Here is a 23,653-nt window from a genome sequence, read left to right as displayed (position 1 = left end):
GGGCCAAAACTGTAATCTCCTTCTAACTCCAAACACTTCCATCCCAGCGATGTTTAATAAGTCCGATACTCTTTTTATAATAAGAATCGACAAGCTCCTCCAAATAGCTACTGGGTGTCCACATCATCTCTTCATTGATGGAAAATCTCCGAAGAGGCTAAATCTGGTGAATATTGTGCATGATGTAGCAATTCAAACTCTTCATTGCTGGAAAATCTCCGAAGAGGCTAAATCTGGTGAATAGGGTGCATGATGTAGCAATTGAAACTCTTGATTGCCGGAACATCTCCAAAGAGGTTAAATTTGGTGAATAGGGTGCATGAAGTAGCAATTCAAAATTTATTTCATTTATTTTGGCCATTGTAATAGCGGATGTGTGAATCGGTGCATTGTCTTGATGAAACATTTTCTTCTTAGCTAAATACGGCCGTTTTTGCTTGATTTTTTCGCTCAAACTTTTCAATAAGTTCGTCTAAACTCGTCGTCATGACCTGGCCTGCAGATCCCTTCTTCTTCTTGTCCAGCCACTCACAGCCACTTCTCGCGTTTCTCTAAGCTCTTGTTGGACCAATAATTGCACGATGTTTCAGCGATGTACTGACAATGAATTGGATCCTTCCGATCTCTCGGATATGTACCTTTTCCTTTCGAAACCGCGTCTTCGATGGAAGTGACCGCTTGAGAAGCTTTATCACTTGTTGCATGCATTTTCAAGTAGACTTCTTATTTGTTGTGTATCGCTTTGATGGCTAACTGATAGTGGTGGTAGAAACATACTAAATCTTCATGTTTATTGTTTTTGTCAATGTCTTGCAATTGCAGGGGTGTCGCCTGCCACACCGAATTCAATTTGTAAATTGAATCTTCTCTATTTAAAAAAACACGTTATTAAAGAAGAAAACTCACATTTATTTAAAAATATGTGATATCTTCTAAGAAAAACTACAAAATATATTATTGTAGTTTCTTTGGAAGAATACATTTTAATTTAATTGATAATTTTTAGGGTCACTATATCATTTTTCAGTATTTGTATTAGTTTTATTATCTGTATAATTTTTTGAATAAACATTCTGATAATTCGTTATAATCTCTTTGATATTAGTATAATCGTGTACCAAGTTCGTATTCCCTTCCAGATTGTTACCATGCTCGAATTCAGTTTCGTTAGTTTTATTAATTTCATTGGACTGTTGGTTATTGGTTTGGTTATCCTGATTAATCTCTTCGTTTTTGTTTCGTTCATTTTTAGCCTTTTGCTTGAAAAACAATCTAAATATTAATCTAGATATTTCTTCTAACAAGCATATTAAACTAATAACCGATAATCCTGCAAACAAAAATAACTTAATTGCATAACACAAGTCGACACAAATCTTGGCTTTTATCTTAAAGTATAAAATTTCAAGCTGCAGTTTGTCATACCGCACCGCATAAAAACGAACTCAAAGGCTTGTAGGGGAGTTCAAAATATGGAGATTAAGGCAATCGATCTCTATACCAAGTTACATCCCCGAGGAGTTATAAGGGATAAAATTAGAGCCCAAAATTTGCCATTTGCAATCTTCTGACTTAAAAATTTCAAATTTGGTAAAATAATCGCGTTTTTTCTCACAGAGGAATTCATCATCTCGTATACCGTGATTCGAGAACAAAACATACCATTCAACATCTCATTACCGCGACCCGATAATAAAACATAATGTTTATTATCTCGCATACCGTGATTCGTGAACAAAAAATACCGTTCAACATCTCATTACCGCGACTCTTTTATGAAACATAACTTTCAGCATCTTGCATACCGTGGTTAGTGAACAAAACATAACGTTCATCATCTCGCACACCGCGATTCGTGAACAAAACATACCGTTCAACATCTCATTATCGCGACCCGATTATAAAACATAATGTTTATCATCTCACATACCGTGATTCGTGAACAAAACAACGTTACCATCTCGCATACTACGATTCGTGAACAAAACATACCGTTCAACATCTCATTACCGCGACTCGATTATGAAACATAATATTCATCATCTCGCATATCGTGATTCGTGAACAAAACATACCGTTCAACATCTCGCATACCGTAATTTGTGAACAAAACATACCGTTCAACATCTCGCACACCGCGACTCGTTAATAGAACACACTGTTCAAAATTCCGCAAGCGGCGATAAAAACAGTTTGCATATATAATAATTCCGATCTTACCTCAGAATATTTATCAACTCGTAGTTTTTTTTATAGACATTATGAATTCACTTAATTATTTCATTACCAAATGATTAATTTTCTTACCTAATAGGAAACCTAAAGATCCACCAATGTCAGATAAAAGCTGATTGGAATCATAACCTAATATTTCGGACATTGTGAGTATCAAGTTAGTGCAATACAAGCGAATCATACAATCAGGTTTCAACGCGGATTCGATGGATCGCCGACTGATTATAGAAGTTTTGTAGATTGTGAAATTACAAGACAATGGACAGTTGCAATTTTCGAGAAAATGATTTCTGACGACGTCACTAAAATGCAAAAAAATATAATTTTAGTGATTAACAATTATTAACTAAATTATATGTATTTGAACAGCAGAAAAATGACAGCAGTTAGTCAAAACATGTTTATTCAAACATAAGTCTTAGAGATTTTGGTACATCAATTTTTTTCTTTATTGAGTATATTGAATGTAGCGTTGATAACTTTTAATTGTTGCCAGCTTCACTGAATAAAAAATAAGCCGAAAAACAAGATTTTTAAAATTATGTTTGTATAAAATTCGAAGTTTTTGGGAGACTCCATCCAAAATGGACTTTGTTGATCATTTCACAGCTCCTGAATAGTGTTACTGACGAGGGTTGTCATAACAAACAAACCAACCATTTTTTTTTTCATAATCATATTCTTTTTCCAACATAGTATCCTGGTAGGTGATGGCTTTTGAATTTTGAAATATTACATAGAGTTGTTGGATCGTTTGAATGCGTAAATCAAAGAAAAACGGCCTCATATGTCGAAGAAAAAACCTCTATTTCACCAAGACAATAACACCGATTCACAAGTCGATGACAACGATGGTTAAATTGAACGAATTGCTTCATCATCTACCGTATAGTCCAGATCTGGCCTCCAGTGACTACTGGCTCAAAAATTCAGCTCAAATGAAGATGTAATTGCTGAAATTGAAGCCTATTTTGAGACGAAAGACAAATCCCTCTAAAATCACGACATCGAGGAGCTTACATTGATGAATTTTTACCAAAAAGTGTATTTTTCTTAGCTAGTCACATAACTTATTGAGTGGTGTTATACTTAAATCGACTACATATAATAATCCGTCCATTTTTACAGGTTCTTGTAGCCAATTATTGTCTCCAGTTCTTTTTTGGTCCGTCGATCTTTCTTACGTTTATTTGAACTTTCCTTTTTACGTTTTCATATATTTCTTTTGTTATCTCTGTTATGTTTTAACACTATCATTAATACTATCTCATAACCTCGTGTTCTATTTTTCTTTCTACGGGTATGTATATGTTATCAATCGTTTGTTTTCCTTTGCTCCTCCTTCATTTCCTCATCTTTTTCTCTATGATTCTCGTAAATGCTTTCAAGCCAACTGAAGATAAACAACTTGCTCTGTAGTTTCACATTTTCATCCCTTTTCTATTATTAACCTCCTTCATGTTTACCTAATATAAATTTTACCATTTATGCTTCTATGTTGTTATTTCCACTCGTATTTCCTATTTTGATTCTCCTTATCATTTCTTCCACTTCCTCTTTTATTCTTCTATCGTCGTATACTTCATATTAATCTCTTGTCATGTCTCTGTGGCTAGATTTTTTAACGAAAAATCCTTTCTATGTCTCCAATATGTTTATTTTTATATTGTTTCTTCTATTCTTATTTCGGTTCTTCTATTTCCTTCCATCGCTCTGATTTTGTTCCAGAAGCCTCTATAGTTATTTGCTAACTCTTCTCCAAATTGTTTCTTTGTGTTTTTTTTTACTTTTTTAATCCATTTCATGACTTTGTTTGTTATATATAATTCTTCGATGTTTCCTTTTTCTGTTTAATCATTTTTCTTATTTCTTCTTTGCACCATCTGATTTTTTTCTCCATTTTTTTTATCATCATTCTTGAGCAAATTCCCGCATCTTTAATAGCTTCGATGCTTAGTCTAGAGTTATCTGTTGTTGTAGTTTACCTAAATCTCTCTCAGTTTCTTCTCGATGTTTCCTTCAATTTTTTCAAACTTCAACTTAAGTGAGAAACTAGTCTTTTGATGAGCAAAGCTAAATTTCCAAAAATATAAATTTAAATCGATAATCATTTTGCTATTTTAATAATTCTAGATTTTCTATTCTTCTCTCTCCTCCATTTTCTTTTTTCTTTCTTCTTCTTTTTCTGTATCCTTCAACAACAGTTCTATCATTTTCCCATTAATACGCTTTGTTTCTTTTCCTTATTGAATGCAAATGACACGACAGACTTAAAATTATTCAGAAGCGGAAGCTTGAATATTCACTTTTAATAAATCGTGTTTTTTGTCCCCGTTAAAACATGTTGCAAGATATTCCATAAACATAAACACGTTCAGTATCATTAAATAAGTTTTTTAAATACATTTAAAAAGTGGTGGCACTTGCGATTTCATCATTAACGAGATCGCCATCTTTAGATGAATTCGTATTACTTTAATTACGGATTTTCATAAAAATCGTAGGTCAAATTTTTGTTCTAACTAAACATTTACTTACTTACTTTGTATACAATCTTATAGATGTTTTCACGGAAGAATAAGTATTGCATTCTTCAAAAGTTTCATTTTCCGGCAGTACCATCCACGGAACTGTACAATTCGTAATTTGGGCTATTTCCCTATTTATACAAAGCTCTTCACACTGAAATAAGTTCGTAAATTTAAAATAAAAGAAATAACTTGACCTCAAATAATTTATTCATTGTCGAAAATCATTTGAAATTGAGCTGGAACTTTTGGTAACGTTGGGGATACTTATATTGATACTGTTTACACTACTAATCAACCAACCCTCAAAACTACACTGTCTGATGAGCGTTTCGATAACCAAAATGACGTCTTCAGAAACTGAAGATAAATTAGATGTAGATATACTAAATTCTCCAACGAATCAACCTCTTCCCCTTGAAAAAATTCATGGCGAAAACGATATCGATGAGAAATTCCAAAAAAAAACACTAAATTAGTGAAATAAACTGTTTTAAAAATAAAATAAATCACATAAAGACCGGCATTTTCAAAAAATGATCCGAAATAAATATTCAAATATGAAAAAAAGTGTTCTCAATGAACTACAAAAACAGAGTCGACTGGCAATGGCTGAAATATTTTGGAACTACGAGGGTAACAAGCTCTAGCTTACTAAGTTAGTTGCGTTCAAAAATTGTCGAAAAAATGCGCGATACATGCGATTGCTTCATGATAATGCTCCAATCCACACAACTAGGTTTCCAAAGCTACTATAAACGAATGTGATTTAACAGAGATTGAACACCCACCATATAACACTGATTTTGTCTCCGTGAAACATAAACTATTAAAGCTATTTAATAATACTTTTATATAAACAAGATTTTAAGGTACCAAAACAAATTTTCGTATTTATTATTTTGATTTTGGAAAAAGGTGCTTTCACTAAGACATTTTGAAATCGACTACTAAGATGTTTCGTATCAAATATCACAGACCTTGTGGTGTCTTATAAATATTTTCAGTCAAGCCGCCTCTAACAATGAAGAAGAGAAGACGGGAACAGCTGACATGGATGTTGCCCCAAGCGAAGAGAAATTTCATGTTTTCAGCCCTCTCCCGCGAGTAATCTCAATTTTTTAGTTTTTTTCATCTATTATCAAGCCATTAAATGTATTATTGGAAAATTTATAGCACGGAAGGGTTTCAACCGCGTGGATTTTATTTTTAGGGTCGCGATGAATAGACTGGGTCTAGCCGGAGGCAAGCTACATCACTATTACCAAGAACGTCTCATACCTTACATGTCCAGGTCTCTGTACCAGGAATGTATCAGATGTCTATAGGGAAAGAGGTGCAGACTTGATAATCCATTCTGTATATTTCCGACATGGAAACTGCATCTACGTCTTCAGGTGTAATTTTAATATCAAGACACAACGAAAAAATGAAGCTTTCCTTTCTCATATGCTTAGATTTCAACTTGCATCATGACCTATGGAATAGCAAGCATGAGAACCCCAGAAGCTGCTCCCTAACCAACTTCCTGAACTCCATGAACCTGTGAAACCTCAACGAACTTGTTTAGTTCATAATAGATGGCGTTAGAGATCTGCACCACAGACATATCCTTTTAGAGTTGAATGAAGTCACCGCTGTTTCAGGGATTCCAAAAACAGAGCTGGTGGAGGTTCTTCGAAGATACGACAAGAATATACCCGACGGCGCAAACTTACCTTGGACCTACTGTATTTGCCGTCCTCTATGCAATGATTTTCATTAGTAGATGTTCTACCAAATTGTTTTATATCAAACTTTATTCTCATGTCTTCAGATGCTTCTAAATCAATGTATTCCAAAAAGTTATTTCGTTCTTCATCGGCATCTAAAATATCAAATTACAAACAGTTGATAACTGATTCAATTCTGGTGTTAAAATTCTCTATTTAATCGAACATCCTTAAGCAAGAAACTGAAGAGGCTCATTCCAATATATCTTCTTCCAAACCGATAAATTTGGTTACTTAACCTAAATGAAGCTACTCGGTGCAAGCGTTGCTGTTTAAGTTTTGAGATATGGCAACACTGATGTGAATATGTTAAATCTGATATTGCAGTCATGTGAAATTGAGGCATTAATTCCATTTGCATACATTCAATAACGCATGAACATCGAATTTATGGGTCGGTGGTGAGTGTATTGATCTTAAGCCCTCAAAAATAATTAATTTTGTATACAATAGGATTAGTATTTAAGAGAGCATAAACACACATATAGTTTTCTATATAGTTTTGACATCCAATGATAAAAGTAGTCAAATTATTAAAACCACTTTAATAATTTATATTTTATTTTAATAAATAGCTGTGATGTGATGTAACACTTACAAGTAAGATGTTCATTAGGATTGTGTAAATAAAATTGATAACCATGAGTAGAAATTCCATCTTGATTTATAGACTGCGATGTCACATTATGTTTAAGGTAAAACATAAACCCTCCGCTAACAGAAAATATATTGGACATTTTAAGTGGTTGAAATGTGAAGCATCTTCCTCTATCGATATGATAGAGACTTGTTAATTTTATTACTGAAAATAAGAAAAATATAAAATAAGCAATTTCGTTTATACTAAAACTTTTTTTCTATTGCTTGTAGTGACATTTTTACGAATAAAATGTTTATATCTTTAGTGCAAATACTCCAAACTACTATTTAAATTGTAATGTGTAGAGAACAATATAAAAAAGGTTTGGACTGGTCAAAAGCCAGTTAGAAAGCCGAAGACTTAGTATAGAATTTTGTTTAAAATTAATTTTTAATATTACTTATACTATTATTAGTGAATATTAACAATAAAAAAATCACTTCAATTGGGTCAAAATATAATTTAATCATTATTTGTACGTTTAAATCAAATATAAGTTGAAATCTTTTCCTGTGTACATCTTTCTCAAACATACTTTTGACATGTTTAACATATATTATTTGTTTTGTTTTTGTGGCAAAGTCGTACTTGACAAAATTTTTATTTGGTAGAATAAGTTGTATGTGATGTTTGTAGTTCCTTATTTTCTGATGACTTTTACTGTCTTGCAGCACTGTAATCGGCGAAAAGCTGTTCTGCTAATTGAAACAGGAACTATTTTCGTTGTATTTGTATTCCTGTGGCCTCTTTTGAAGGATTTGATTCGTCATATCATGTCCAATAACATTTTTTGTATTGCTTCTATCAAATTTCACAAATTTATGCCTGAAACTTGAAGCAGCTTCGATTTGCAGTTTTTTCCGGTTTATGGAAAAGAGTTTATGTATTGCTGTCCAGTTTCAGAACAACGTGTTCACTGAGAAGCGTTGACGATGGTCGTTGTTGCTACTAACATCTGACGCAAACCAAAATTTAGTGCCAAATTTGTTTGGGTTTATTCGGTACATATCTTCCCAGCCAAGCTCCAATAGTTTTCCACGAGTTTCTAAAAATGTGTGAGGCATTATCATAGTGGAATACACTTTGATTGCTTCATCCAGTTCCATCAATTATTGACAGTAAATATCATAATTGATCGTTTGATTCCTTGGAAGCAGCTCAAAAAACACATCTGCTTGGTCAAATCGTGTGGTAGTCAGATATCAAGCTTCTGAACTAGCCCAAGACATTTTAAGCGATTTTCAATTGTTGTGTTAGATACATAAAGCCTCTCCGCAACCTCTCGAGCAGTTATATGACGATCCTTTTCAATTATGACTTCGATTTGGTCATCATCAACTTCAGTAGGCCGACCAGAACGTTGTCCATCTCCAGCATCATAAACTTGACATATTTGCACTAACATAAGTTATTCAAAAACTAAAGCGAGGCTCTCTATCAGTAAAAAAGCGAAAGTACTTAGTTACCAACCATATATTCTTAACAATTTAGTTTAGTTCCAGCTTGCAAAACTGAGTCCTACAACAGTCAATGGAAAACATTAATATTAAATTGTTTTAAATAATTTACAGACAAACATGCACGTAAAGGTGTTAATGATACAGTAGAATTATTTGGTAGTACACTTGGAGTAGCAAAAATTTATTATTTGCAGATTTATTAAATAAAAAAGAAATGTTAAGCCGGAATTTCTGGAACCGTTAGTGATATTCATACTGAACGCACTGTTTGCACTACACCAACACTCACAACTGCACTGTCTGACGCGAGTTTCGATAACCAAGTTATCGTCTTCAGAGACTCAAAATAAGTTAAAACCTAATAACTTGACTTACCTATTTTATACTAAATTTTTTTACCAATGAACCTTCTCCCACGAAGGTGGCAAGTTTCTAACAGCACGTAAAGCTCCAGTAATATCAAAATTTCAAATAGAAAATTATTCGGAAGTAAAATTTCGAATGAAAGTACATGCATTCTTCTTTGGAAAGAATTTCTGTCAGTAGACAAATTTCGAGTCACGTGCCAAAGAAGCCGCAAAGAATCCTTGTGAAATCCCAGTTCAGCTTGCCAATGATCTGAAGACTAACTTCAAAAACCTCATTCAAGAAGATGAGTAGTACGGCACCCATCTACTTATCACCTGTTCTTTTGAATGGGAGAGAAGCTGTGACAATAAGAAGACTCCAAATTAACTATAAAAAAACTTATCAAAAAGTCGCCCTGTCTGTCAAAATTCTCTTGGGGGAGTTTTTTAAAACTACCAAGCTGTATGAGAAAATATAATTAATTTACGTATTGTAATAGATTTTGTAACAGTCCTTTATTTAACTTATGATTGTTTTTGTGTGCCAATGACTAGCGCTGTCTAGGCAAGTTAAACTGAAATGAAAAAATATTGTGAGTGAAAGATTCAAGATGGGATCCAAAGCTGTTTCAATCACGAATCTCGGCAAACTGTCACCATATTGAACTCAAAATCATGATGAAGTAGAGTTTTTATACAGAGTTCCTAGATATGATATATACGAAGTCAAAGAGAATGAAAATTTGATGCTTTCACACACTAACCGAGCCGTAATTCAACAGGTTTTAAACCAATACATTGTAAGCTGCGATGAATATAAAAAAATGTAGAATTCATGATACTTGGAATTATCCTTAATCATGACAATGCGCAACCGCATATAACAGTTGAAACAAAGATCCTTTCCTCACCCAAATATTTTGCCAAAATGGAATGGTATTGGGAATGACATAATTTCTCTAACAGACCAAAAATTTTATGAAAACTTTTGCGCTTTATGATTTCAACTATACTTAGTTTCCCCTTTCATGATTTCGACTATTCTTTCGTTATTTTCAGTTCTTGTCCCAACAGATTATAAAGTTACATTGAATCGTTTTTCGTTTTGTTGGTATACATCCAGAACAAATTTATAAGCATTTTACTTGTTGACACACATCCATAACGCCTTTTTTAAGCATGTTTCATATTCGCACACATCCAGAACGTTGTTTTTAGTATTTGTTTTGTTGGTATACATCCAGAACAAATTTATAAGCATTTTACTTGTTGGGACACATCCATAACGCCTTTTTTAAGCATGTTACACATCGGCATAAATCCAGAACGTTGTTTTTAGTATTTGTTTTGTTGGTATACATCCAGAACAAATTTATAAGCATTTTACTTGTTGGAACACATCCATAACGCCTTTTTTAAGCATGTTTCATAATCGCACACATCCAGAACGTTGTTTTTAGTATTTGTTTTGTTGGTATTCATCCAGAACAAATTTATAAGCAGTTGGGACACATCAAGAACGTGTTTAGTTTCGTTAAAATCGTTACAAAAAACTTTTCATGCTCATAACTCCCTTCGTCCGTTTACAATAATATCGTAGTAGTGGAATGATATTTTATAAATTTATATATCGGTAAATAGTTGATAAAAATAACGGCTCAAGTAAGATGGTGATTGTTGTACAGGAAGGATGATAACAGCTGTGCGCCTTTCAAGAAGACCCTAGAAATTCTGTTAACACCCGTCATCTTTCTCTGTGCTGCGTGACTGCATTTGTTATTTAGGTTAGTGCTTTTATTTTATTTTTATTTACTTATCGGTCTTTACATAATCGATTACCACTACAGAAATTAACAGAAATTACTTCAAGTTTAAACATTGGATTTTGTATGCTAAAAAAATTGTCTCATTAAGCTCGAAATTCCTTTATATCGATTGAACAATCGAATAGAATCGATTATTTTTCACTCGTAACTGTGGTATATCGAATACGAATCGAAATTATGGAAAGACCAAGACATTGAAATATAAATTTGACATATTATAAAATTCCTTTACAGTTATTTTCAAATTATTAACATCAAAAATAGGAAATAGTCAAAAAGGCGACAATTTTTCGTAATTCGTGAATTATATCCGTTTATTCCACCCTTAATATAAATCAAAACAAAATAATGAATTCGAACGAAACGCAGAGATGTCCCCTATACAAATGAGCCATTAAATCCACAGGAAAAAATCTAGAGGTACTAAATCTAGAGATTTTAAACTCTTAGCATACCAATCTACCCTTTAGGAAAATAAGTGCACATCTTGTGAGTGCACAATCTTGTAACCAGATTCAGAGCAGCTAGAATCACCAATTAAGTTATTACACACAGCTGTTAAAGTACATGGTTAATTAAAAAAAACAATTAAAGAAACATCTTAAATAGAACTGGGGCCTGTCAAAGCAAACAAGTCGTGCGCATTTTCTATTAAAAAAAAGGGAGTAATATTTGGATTTTAAATATATTCAAATAGAATTTCTACATATTTAAAGATTGTACTTACGTTCATTAGATGTATCTGAACCACCTTTTGAAGCATAAGCATATTGGTAGAACATCTCATCATATTTATAAGTAGCATTTTCAATGAATTCTGTTAAGGAATGTTTTGAAAAATTGAAATATCTGAATGCAAAACTTGATGTCAATGATTGACTGTAAATACCAAAAGTCTGAAAATAAATAATATTTTTTAATCAAGCGTTCATTATGTATGAAAGATTTTTACATGTTGATGTAAGCAACTACTAGGTCTTCAGCATGTTCCAGATATTTGTAAATTGATAACGCAGTTTTTCAATTAAACAATGAGAGAACTGGAGATTATTCAAGGCAAGTAAAAAAGGAAATACCTACACAAATAAGAACAAAAAGTTATACACATTGACATGTGGATCAAAGACATGCACACTTACATAGAAACAAAAAAGTGAAATAAAGAAGTAAAAAAATTTCTAAAAAAAAGAATAGAACAATTTATGACAAAAAAGGGATAATATAATAAGCCCTACACCTAGTTTGAATATTCCTTTGTTCACGTATTGTGATACAGTAATCATTTCTGATTTATTTATTCAAAATTCAAAATGAAATTCTTCAAAATCTACGGGATTTTCCAGGTCTGCAAGCACAATTTTTTAAGAGCGTAACATCATAGAGAAACTATTAAGTCTAGTCTTGCAATCAACCAACAAAATGTTGTATTTTACATTCTTTTAAAGAACGGTTAAATGCTTTAAAGATGCCCGTTTGAAAATAAGAACTAACTTTCTCATTTGCCTCTTATGGGCATCTGTTAAAACTGAAAAATTGTCTATTTCGATCACTAAACCTGATTCCATATCTCCTTCATTATCTGAATCATAAATATAATTATTTATAGCAGTAACAGATAATTTTTTTATATTTGTTGTGGTCCTACTTGGATATAGTTGAATTCGGCCAAGGTACTTCCTTTCATCAAATACTCGGAATTCGTTTGATCTTAGTTTTTATAGTAAGCATTACCAATAATTCCAAGGTAGGTCTATTTATTCATTTGTTTTATTTCCTTATTATTCTAGAACTTTTAGAATTCTTTAAAAATATAAATAAGGAGTTTCCGAAGCACAGTTTAGTTCAGTTTTAAAATAAATAGTCGTAGTGAATAGAGCTAAAAAGCGAAGTAATCGAAGAATTTAAATAAATTATTTAAGTTGGATGAATGATAGTGAAAAGTGAATCATTATAAGTTAGTTAAGTGTGGTGTATAGTATTTAAATAAATTAAAAACGTAAGAGACAGTGTTCATTAATTAATCCCACGAATAGAAATCGTACAAATAATTTAGGAAATCATTATAATATAATGAATCAATGTATATCATAAGCAAAGCAAACTTATCGCTCTGCATCAGTTTTTGAATTTGAACAACGATTTTCGTGGCAATCCAATTTTTTCCTCCTGATTCACCCACTGCCAGCTGTTCGACAAGACACAAACTTTACTCTCTGAGAACTGAGTGGAATTTAAAATGTAGTTCGGACATTCTGGCATAGAGGATGCACCTGGAATTATTTTATTAGGACTACCACGTTATATTTCTCTAATGCTAAATTTGTATGTTTTATTCGTACCATCCGAACAATCGAAAAGAAAACTATGGAATATATGGATGCATATCAGTTTTCTAATATGAAGTACGGCTTCCTAGAAAATTCAGTTTTGTTGTTTGATTTCCTCTGAAAGTGTTTTCGTAGCACTATATCCGCAACCTGTTATACGACTCGCATAGATAAAATAAAATATCTATTTTTTAAAATGAAGCCTCAATACTTTTCTTTATTCTATGATATCACGACTTTATCGCCGTCTACCGAGCGTTGTCGGAAACTATAAATAGTCTTCCCCATGTAAGGTTAGGTTAGATTAGGTTAGGTTATCTTCTAGTCGTGATCTAATTTTTTTTAAATTCTCGTTATAATACAATTAAAAATACATTACTTACTTCGAAAACTTCGGTTTTAAATGATGGACGTCGACATACAGTTACACATGGATATCTAATACTGTCATTCAAAATGAATTTAGAATACGTCGCTGTAGGAGGATGAATGAATTTTTTAACACATTGTGTAACCTAAAGAAAAAAATTGAGTAGTAATCCTCATATTCAACATCGTGTGATTAAACCAGTACAGTAAACCACAACATACAGTTACGAGGATACAGATAAAGACCTTCCTCATGTTATTGATTTTGATCACTATTAATTACCATTAAATCTTCACGCTACCGAGCAACGACATGTAACATTGGAAAACAAATCAATGGTAAATGTTCTAGTAGAATTAAAAAACATTATTTGGATCGAATTTATATCGGAAGCTCTTGATCAAACCTTAAAAAATCTTCGCAATGACCTAACCAAATATTTCAAAATCATCACTTGTTTCAAATAATCAAATCTGTGGTGCTATTTAAAGAAACTTCAACTGGTATTGACACAACAGGATTTATCAAGTGTCTAAGGAGCCCAATCATCTATGATGTGGATCCCTATCAGGATCGTGTACCATAAATCTTAATGAATACAATTTAAGTAGCTAAATTTATGATTCTTCTCAGTCACATAAATATAAGACAAAAATTTGCATATTGTACAAGATTTTTGATCTGGCTGTTGTAAGTTGGATAATTCATAAAGAAGCAACGATAAAGAAAATTACTCATCGGAAATTTTTATGCCAACTAACTGTAGAATTTTACAAAAAAAGACGATTCTTTACCTCCTCGTGAACAACTGTTTTAAAGACTAAAATGAATCATTCCAAAATTTTCGGTTCTTTCTAATGTTTTACATTTTACAAAAACATACCTGACTAAAAGTGAAAATGGCGCAAATGAATAGTATAACAAACTTGATAAGTTGACTTGGATCTTTGAAACAATTACTTGTAGGAAGAATTTTCATGTTTCGTGATTACCGGATCGACACAAAACACAAAATAATTATAAGAATTTGATGTGTTATAATTCAAAAACGATTCTAATATAACTTATATTTGACACTTAGAATATGGGATATCAGCTTATTAACATTATGATTACAATAATCATTATTTTATGGTATACCTCATAACACTCATAAATCACACGCTCAGAGAATAAGTCAAGCAATTGTTAGATAAAAAAACTAATAAAAGCGATTGAAGCTTTTTGGTTTATGGGACAAAATAAATGATATATAACTAAAAGCAGATGATATCATAGAAGAAATAATATAATCGTGTTTTGTTATTAATTTTTTTCAATATATTAACAAAATAACAGACGAATGCGAGTTGTTATTAAATATATCAAATCTTCTCTTCTCCATGTATGAATGCCACTAAAAATAATTATTACTACATAAGTAGAAAAATAAAAATTGGCATTAGAGCGACTTGAACCTGGGACCTCTCGCTTATGAGCTTCGTACTCAAGCTACTACATTAAGGAGATCTTAATAATACGTTTTACACGCACTAGTGCGTAAAGTTTTACTAAATATTTCAACTGTCTACTAAAAGAAGCCTATGGATTACCAATGCTTCTTTATTTTATTACTCTATCATTCATAAAAAAAATATGGAACATAACGTTCCTTATAGAGGTGTTAAGTTAATTTTTTTTAACTTTTTTCATCAGACTAATAACCAAGTACTAATTTATCTATTCATCGATAATAGGACTACCACATTAATCAATTATATGAAAACTAAACAACTAACTGGTATCGCCATGTACAAAAAATGTCGGACAATGGAATACAGACACTGGTCCTAATGGAACAGAAGAAGAGCGAGACCACGAAGAAACTGAAGAGATGGCGTAGATAAGGAAATGTGGGAGAGAGGACCAGTTCTCGTATTGGAAATGTGACAAAATTAAACACTAAAGTCTACTAACTTTAATATTTTCCGAGCTTTCAAATACTTATGTATTCATCGTCTGGGAAATAATTAGTAAAGATTCGACGGTTTTAAATTGTGTTATTCAATATTATATTTGACGCTTGGTAGAACCGATCGATTGAAATATTTCAATTTGAATATTGAATTTTTCACAGGAAATAACACAATTTAAAACCGCCGAATCTTTACTAATTATTTCCCAAACGGTGAATACATAAGTATTCGAAAGCTCGTAATATATTAAAGTTAGTACACTTTGGTGTTTAAATTTGCCAATATATTCGGAAAAATTATGACCAAAAGATCTAGATTATGAACCGCGTTGAAATTTTGAAAATTCTTGACGTTTCAGCTGCCATTTTGGAGCCATTATTAAGAGAAATATGGATATAGGATGGTTATTCGTTTATTGGCAAAAAGTGACCCGATTCCGTGGTCTAAAACTACCTACTACACACAACGAATCACCCACTCCTTGGAATTTCACCGAGAAAAAGTATCGAGAATACTGTTGACACTAACAGAATCACTGCTGGTTTTAGCTAACTGTTGAACTAGTCGCCTTGACATTGTATGTATGGGGCTTCTTATTTGCGGGTTGTATTGATATCGATTATGTGCCCGGATTTGTCATTATATTGGGTAGGAGTGGAGGAAGTATAGGAATTAGTGACAGACAAATGTTCCTTGGCTCTAAAGGAAATACGTCGATGTGTCTGGCGAAAATTTTACAGTTTTATTTCTGCTAAGTATTATTTACATATTATATTTTTTACATTGATAGAAAAATCTGTATTTTGTAAGTTTCCATCTTTAAAATGATATTGATATTAGTATTAATTCAGAATATATGTAATTATTTTGTAAATAAACGCGTTCTAGTTCTAAAATGTTTTTTATCGTGAAAAATAAATTAGTTCTGTCAAATACCATCGAGGGCACTGGCATCGAAAATCCGCCATATTGTTTCCATAGAATAACAATTTAAGTTTGTATTTAAGGTATGTTCTAAGTGTCTAAGAAACCCAATCATCTATGATGTGGGTCCCTATCAGGATCGTGTACCATAAATCTTAATGAATACAATTTAAGTAGCTAAATTTATGATTCTTCTCAGTCACATAAATATAAGACAAAAATTTGCATATTGTACAAGATTTTTGATCTGGCTGTTGTAAGTTGGATAATTCATAAAGAAGCAACGATAAAGAAAATTACTCATCGGAAATTTTTATACCAACTAACTGTAGAATTTTACAAAAAAAGACGATTCTTTACCTCCTCGTGAACAACTGTTTTAAAGACTAAAATGAAACATTGCCAATCATTCCAAAATTTTGTATATATTATTAGTTAGTATTAATTGAAAATATATGTAATTATTTTGTAAATAAACGCGTTCTACTTCTAAGATGTTTTTTATCGTAAAAAATAGATTAGTTCCGCCAAATGCCATCGAGGACACTGGCATCGAAAATCCGCCATATCGTTTCCACAGAATAACAACTAAACTTGCATTTAAGGTATGTTCTGTTACCGGAAGTACGAGGTCTGGCTATTAAAAATAACGAGACTATTATAGTATTTGTGCAGTAGCAGTTTGAAACGAACGTGCTTTTTTCTCGTGCCGAAAACCAGGAGCAACGTATCAATTTCAATTTTCTCGATAAATTGAAAAAAAATCCGATTGAGTGCTATAAATTGTTGCAAGAGGCTCTATCTCGATCGCAAGTTTTTGAGTGGTGTAAGCGCTTTAGTGATTGCCGATAAAGCACTGAGATGACAACCGAGTCGTGCGTGCAGATCGTCGATTGAGCATCCGGATGATTGCAGAGGCTGTAAACGCCGATAAAGAAACAGTTAGAAAAGGAATTACACATGACAAAAGTCTGTGCGAAAAAATCTGACTCCTGACCAAAAGTTCTTACGTTTCGGGTCTGCTCAGATTTCCTTGAAAGGTTAGAAGATCTGCTTTGAAACGGACCCGAGTTGAGACGATGAAAGCGGTAAAGCAAAAAACGGCAGAGGGCGATAAGGTGAATGGAATTAAATAGAAACAAATGTGAAAATATTTTTACAAGAAAACATATAACAATATATTTATAAACTTTCAACAAACGGTTGATTAAAATTTTTTTATAAAAAACATCGTCTATTTTTAGTTATTTTCGTATCATCAAGTTTTATATTTCGAATGAATCAATCGATGTTTTTTCATAGACGAAGATGTGGGGAATCCTTTAAGGCAATAATCGCAAACGTGCGGTTTTTCCCCCGTATGCAATCTAATGTGCTGAGTGAGATTTCCGTTCAAAACGAATCTTTTACCGCAATAAGGACATTCGTAATGTTTCTCCCCCGTATGTAATTTCAAATGATAATGCAGATGAGCGAATTGAAGGAACCGTTTACCGCACGTATCGCATTTGTACGGTCTCTCGCCGGTGTGAGATCGAGTGTGGATTTTGAGTAGAGATTTCGAATGAAATCGTTTACAGCACACATCGCAACTAAATTCGTATTTACGTCTACATACTCGAGCGGTTTTGTGGGATTTCAATTTCGCTTTTTCGCTAAAAGTCTGATTACAAAAACCGCATATGTATTCGTAACCGTCGCGATGCAGCTCCACGTGTTTTTCCATATCTACAACGAAACCGTTGCAAGTTGCACATTTTTTGTACAAATCGAATTTCCCGTTGCACTTGTGCTCCTCGCCGTCTACGTATCTTTTACATTTCGAGCAATAGAAGGGTTTGTCTCGACTGTGTACTCCTTTCGTGTGGGTCTTCAAATGCGTTATTTGGGTAAACATCTTACCGCAAATCGTACACAAATAGGGTCTTTCCCCGGTATGAGCCCTTCTGTGAACCTCCAATTGGCTCTTGTTGTTAAACATCTTATCGCACGTATCACAAGCGTACGAAGCGATCGAATGTTTCATCTTGATGTGTTTCCTCAATCCGTTCGGTGAATTTATTATTGCGCCGCATAAATCGCACAGACATTGCACGTGTTTGTGGGAATGGAAATTCGATTTGAATCTAAATTTTTTTCCGCAAATTTCGCACATGTAAGGTTGTTCTTGCGTGTGGGTGTTGATGTGATCGTTGAGTATGGAGGAGCCGTACTGCACCCCGCATATCGGACAGGGATGTTTCTTTTTCGGTTTCATTATTGTTGAAGTGTCTCGCTTGGTTTTACATCTTTTGTGTAACAAATATCTCAATCTGGAATCGAATTTCACTTTGCAAACGCTGCAAGTGCATTCGCCGGTTTCGGGATCGATCGACATTGTCGACATTCGACATTTTGTTTTGGCGTGGAGTTGTTGGTGTTGTTCAATTTTATTTGTCGATATTCTTTTGTTACATAATGTACACGGTGTCGAGTGTCTTCTGAAGTTTTCGCGTTTATGTTTGAGGTAATCGGCGGTTGTTTCGAATTCGAGATTGCAAACAACACATTTGGATCTCAACTTCGATTTATTCGATTGGAGATCATCTCGGGGTATGGAAAGTTTGGAATAATCATGTTCTAGAAAACAATCTTCTATTTTATTCACTGTTAACTCAGTCGGAGGAATATCAAGTTTACTATCCACTGCTTCGACATTTTCCTCGACGACTTCGTTTTTCAAGTTTCTTTCCTTATTTTGTTTTTCGATCACTTTTATTCGATGACTTACGTACTCCTCATATTCTTTAAATGACAGTTGACAATCTGAACAAGTATAAACTTGATTTGAATATTTATTATTTTCGCTACTATTTTTTCTATTAGAACCCGATGGGTCCACTTTTGTAAAAATGTCATCTTTAGTATCTATATCAACGATATCATCATCAGAAATTATTTCTATTTTTTCTTCTCTATTTTCCATTTCTTCTACTTCATTGCAATTATATGTTGTAAAATTATTTACATCACTTTTATTATGTTGAGAGTTATTTTCTTCTGTCGATGTATCCAATAGTTTTGGAAAACTTGGTAAAGAAAGTTGCCCGACAGCTATTTGCAGCATTAATTGCACCTCTTCTGTTTGTAATTTGAAGGAGTAAAATTCGACGAGCGTCTTTGCGCATTTTACACATATTTTTTGAGGTAGTCCATCGAAAACATTTACCTAAAAAATAAAGAAAATTTTATTATCTACACTGAAGAAATTAGTCAAATGAGACACAAAGTATAAATAGTTATTTACGTAACTATTTATAAAAAGAGCAATATTGTTCAATGAGCGCCAGGGTATAAATGTATAGCTTTACCAATGCACTTTCGGCAATAAGTGCCAAAGATGCATACTTGCTTACAACCTACTACAAAGGAAATTAGTATAAACCACACAGGTAGAAGTTTGAGAGCTCTTAACTGTATTCTATGCAGAAATGTCAAGCTTTCTGCCCTAGTAATGTATTACCATTCTTTTGCAAAATTTCATTTTATTTTGACAGAGGTTTTTCTAAAATTGAAATATTGTAATTGGATGCTACCAGTACAAGTTGAAGAATTTTCCTTATGTTTCTTTAAATATTTCAAACATTTTTTTATCAAATCGAATTATACTATTCTACTTGCGCAATAACATTGAATTCATATAAGTGACCACAATAAAATTTTTCGCCAAAAATTTATACAATTTTAGTAAAACACTTTATATTTAAATCTCTTTCCTTTAGGTTTCAGAAATATAAAAATTTTAGTTAGTCATATTTAGCAATCGGCATAAAATATTTAAAATTATAACTTGCACTTACAGAAAATCCAAATACTTACCTATACATTTATTGTATTATTATTATTATTATTATTATTATTATTGCGTAGTAATGAAATGAATACAACTGGTTTATTCAAATTTAAAGATAAGACATTATTAAATACTTACTGCCGCCAATGAAAACATATCAAACATTTCATTTAATGAAATTTCCTTGTGTTTAGACGTAAACACATTGATAACTCCATCATTTTTAATGCATGTACGGCATTTTTTATTCAATCCTTCTGTAATAACATCTATACATTTATTATCGCTATCAAATATTTCAATTTTCTCAAACATATTTTTTTTTTTTAATATTTCACTTTGTTTTATAACAACTCGAACATTGTAAACTCTAGTGAAATTTAACAAATGACATTCTAGAATTATCATTTATCACTATCAATTATCAGATCATAAGCAATATGAGGTTTGTTTTTTTGCTACACGGAATCAGAGCAGAGAAAATCATTAGCTCAAAACTATAAAAAAAAAGAAATTATAGTATCTATATAATATATATTATAATTACAAGATATTATTAGAGATTTCATATTTTTTCCTAATAATTGATCTACATTTTATAATATTTTAATTACAATTTGTTTGTTACTGTCAAGTGTCATTCTTTATCGAATTTTTGACATTTTCGTATACTCTAATCTACTGGTTCCGATTTTAACTATTGTCTATAAACAATGATGGATTACTTTGTTTTTTGAGTATATATAAATACATTTTTTATTTCTCCTATCAACTTCAAAGTTTCTTGAAACACGCAAGAACATTCGGCGGGTATGTATTCTTAATTTAAAATACAGTTTAAAAGTTAGCAGGATAATTTCAAATGATGTATACAAGAATTTGTGAATGTTTTCTTCTTTAATGTTCATTTTCAAATATTCCAGTTAAAGTTATCATGAAATTTATGAATTAGTTGGATAATATTTAACTCTACAAAGCTTTTATCGACCAGACTCTGATTTATATAATTGATGAGTGAAAGAATTTCATTAAAAAATTTTGTGAATGTACCTCATGTAACCTCAATAGCGTACCTAAATAGTTTATAACTTACTAATCAATTTAACACATAATTTTAAAGTTTCTGTTATTCTACATATTTTCTTTAAAAATATGTTAATAATAGTTGTTTCTTATTGGTAGATAAAAGTTTCTAAATACAAGTTATTTAGTTTATTTATAAATTTGTACATTTGTAAAAAAATTAAATATAGTTTTTGTTATATTGTAGTGATATTTTCTAATCAAAATGAGTGAACAAGAACAACCTGTAGCTGAATCTTTATCTCCACAAGAGTTGGAGAAACAAGAAGAAGCTAAACTGAAAGCCAAATATAATATTGGTCCAAACCAAGGACTAGGATTAAAAGCTAGTGGACATTCGGCATTCCTACAAAAACGTTTATCAAAAGGTCAGAAATATTTCGATTCTGGCGACTATCAAATGGCTAAACAAAAATTCGGAAATGTTGCTAATAAAGCAGGCCTTCAACTACCCGGACCAATTCCATTTGTAGGTACAGGTGAAGCTATTCCTACTCCAGAAAGTGTCCCAGTGAGAAAAACTTCTTTAGTACAACCATCAAAATTTTCAAATATTAGTTAGGAACACTATTCTTCTGGATTCTTTATAATAAGTACTATTTATGTTGAATATATAATTAAGTTTTTATCAAAATTTTAATTAGTGTATGGTGTTTGGAATTAATAACATTGGTGAATCATTTACTAATTAAAAGTTAAATTCAAAAAAAATAAAAATCTAGAAAGTTGTATTTGCTGTCCTCATTTTTCTCTCCTTAATCTCTCTATATCAGGAAAATGAAAAAAATAATACCATGGGAGGTCCAAAAGCTTCACAGAAATCGGTGCATTTTGTAGATCCATTTACAAACAGCCTACAAAAATTTGTATAAAATTATAACTGTCTTTTATTTTTATTTTTTTGACAATTAGAATTAAACATATTTTCTTGAACATATGGATCTATATATTAGAGATCTATCGTGTCCCCTTTTCTGAGGTTATGTTCTCTACACAACAGAATTTGCACTTCGAATTTTCTCCTAAATCTAGCATCTTCTGGTTTCCATTGAGGCTACAATGTCTCAACAAGACTTCTGTTAATATTTGTAGTTTTGTAAATTCTCTAGTCATAGTTTCACAGTAGTATTTTTTTCACTTGTCCACTATCCACCTTCTTCTCATGAGGTTTCTCTATCTTCTCTATAGCTGATAATCACAGAGATTCAGGTCCTATGATTGGTTTGTTCTCCCATACTTTAGTAAATCTCTCAGCTATTCCGTTTTCCTTTGGAAAACATTGGAACTTAGATCTCTAATCGGCTTTCGGACAGATTATTCTCTTAGTTATAATAATTCCTTCCAAGATTGAAATCAATACATTTTGAATGGCATATTCAGTAAAACCTCTAACCTCTACATTATCCATCTCTATGTGTTTACTGAAGTTTATTAGTTGGTTTTTTCACAACTAATTTTCATTGGAGGGTTACCCCTCTATGTTGACCCCATCCATAAGTTGTATGTTAACTTTCATAAATAAGTTGCATGTTTACTACCTCTTCAAGTAAATTGTACGATGACTCCCAATCGTCTATTTAGGACTCCTCTATACGTCTTAGCTCTGTGTTTGTTCTTATACGAAATAACCTGTATAAAATTCTCGTGTCACAGTATTTGCAGCAAAACTCATCCAGAAATCTGTGAGTATACTTAGTAGGTCTGAGAAGCCCGGTGTGATTCCGTTTTAAAAACACAAATGAAAATCTAAATAAAAACCTATTCAATCTCGATTCTACAGTTTGCATTTGAAGCACAATTTCAAAGCTCATTAAGCCCATAAATTGATCTGGTGTATGAGGGGCAACAATAAAACGCAGCTGTGTTTGACGCACAGATCTCAAGCACGACAAAATGGAACATGCGTTAAAATGCCTTCTTCATTTAGTAATTTTGTTTTGAGTAGACCGGTGTGATTTCTTTTAAATAATCCAAATAAATTCTTACTTTACCTACAGTTTGTGTTTAAAGCAGAATTTTGAAGCTCGAACAATTATCTGATGTTTGAGGGGCAAAAATAAAACGCAGCTGTGTTTGAAGCACAGATCTTAAACTCGACAAAATGGAACATGCGTTCACATGTTTTTGTAACATGCCATTCGGCATGTTACATGTTCAGATATTTTGATTATTCCTATGTTCACGGATGTGGCACAGTAGTCACTTTGGATTTATTTATTCTAACATTCGAGTTTTTGAAGAAATTAATTTGTTATCCACCTCTCACTGCATTTGAGAAATTCAATAAAATCTCAAAATTGATTCGAATTCTTTCTCTATCTATCTACACTACACCTATATGGTGTTTGAGGGGC

The 23,653-nt window shown here is 32.2% G+C and overlaps 3 protein-coding genes across 3 annotated transcripts; 1 reads left to right on the top strand and 2 right to left on the bottom strand.

Moving 5' to 3' along the window:
• Positions 1-1,006: 1,006 nt before the first annotated feature.
• On the bottom strand, positions 1,007-14,583 carry LOC130445674 (acid-sensing ion channel 5). Its single transcript, XM_056781441.1, has 8 exons — positions 14,389-14,583; positions 13,519-13,650; positions 11,536-11,704; positions 7,134-7,337; positions 6,482-6,630; positions 4,778-4,917; positions 2,308-2,537; positions 1,007-1,330 (listed from the first exon to the last, which is right to left on the bottom strand). Exons 1-8 carry the CDS (start codon positions 14,482-14,484, stop codon positions 1,017-1,019), a joined length of 1,434 nt encoding a protein of 477 aa, XP_056637419.1. The 5' UTR covers positions 14,485-14,583; the 3' UTR covers positions 1,007-1,016.
• Positions 14,584-17,537: 2,954 nt separating this feature from the next.
• LOC130445673 (putative zinc finger protein 66) lies at positions 17,538-20,632 on the bottom strand. Its single transcript, XM_056781439.1, has 2 exons — positions 20,355-20,632; positions 17,538-19,592 (listed from the first exon to the last, which is right to left on the bottom strand). Exons 1-2 carry the CDS (start codon positions 20,622-20,624, stop codon positions 17,643-17,645), a joined length of 2,220 nt encoding a protein of 739 aa, XP_056637417.1. The 5' UTR covers positions 20,625-20,632; the 3' UTR covers positions 17,538-17,642.
• Positions 20,633-20,860: 228 nt separating this feature from the next.
• On the top strand, positions 20,861-22,228 carry LOC130445672 (alpha-endosulfine). The gene is made up of 2 exons (XM_056781438.1): positions 20,861-21,026; positions 21,487-22,228. The coding sequence occupies exon 2, from the start codon at positions 21,505-21,507 to the stop codon at positions 21,859-21,861; it is 357 nt and encodes a 118-aa protein (XP_056637416.1). The 5' UTR covers positions 20,861-21,026; positions 21,487-21,504; the 3' UTR covers positions 21,862-22,228.
• The last annotated feature ends 1,425 nt before the right edge of the window (positions 22,229-23,653 follow it).

Source organism: Diorhabda sublineata, chromosome 6, assembly GCF_026230105.1.
Source record: "Diorhabda sublineata isolate icDioSubl1.1 chromosome 6, icDioSubl1.1, whole genome shotgun sequence".
NCBI classification, from domain to species: Eukaryota; Metazoa; Arthropoda; class Insecta; order Coleoptera; family Chrysomelidae; genus Diorhabda; species Diorhabda sublineata.
The sequence above is the reverse complement of the archived record's forward strand: the minus strand, read 5'-3'. Positions and strand labels throughout refer to the sequence as shown.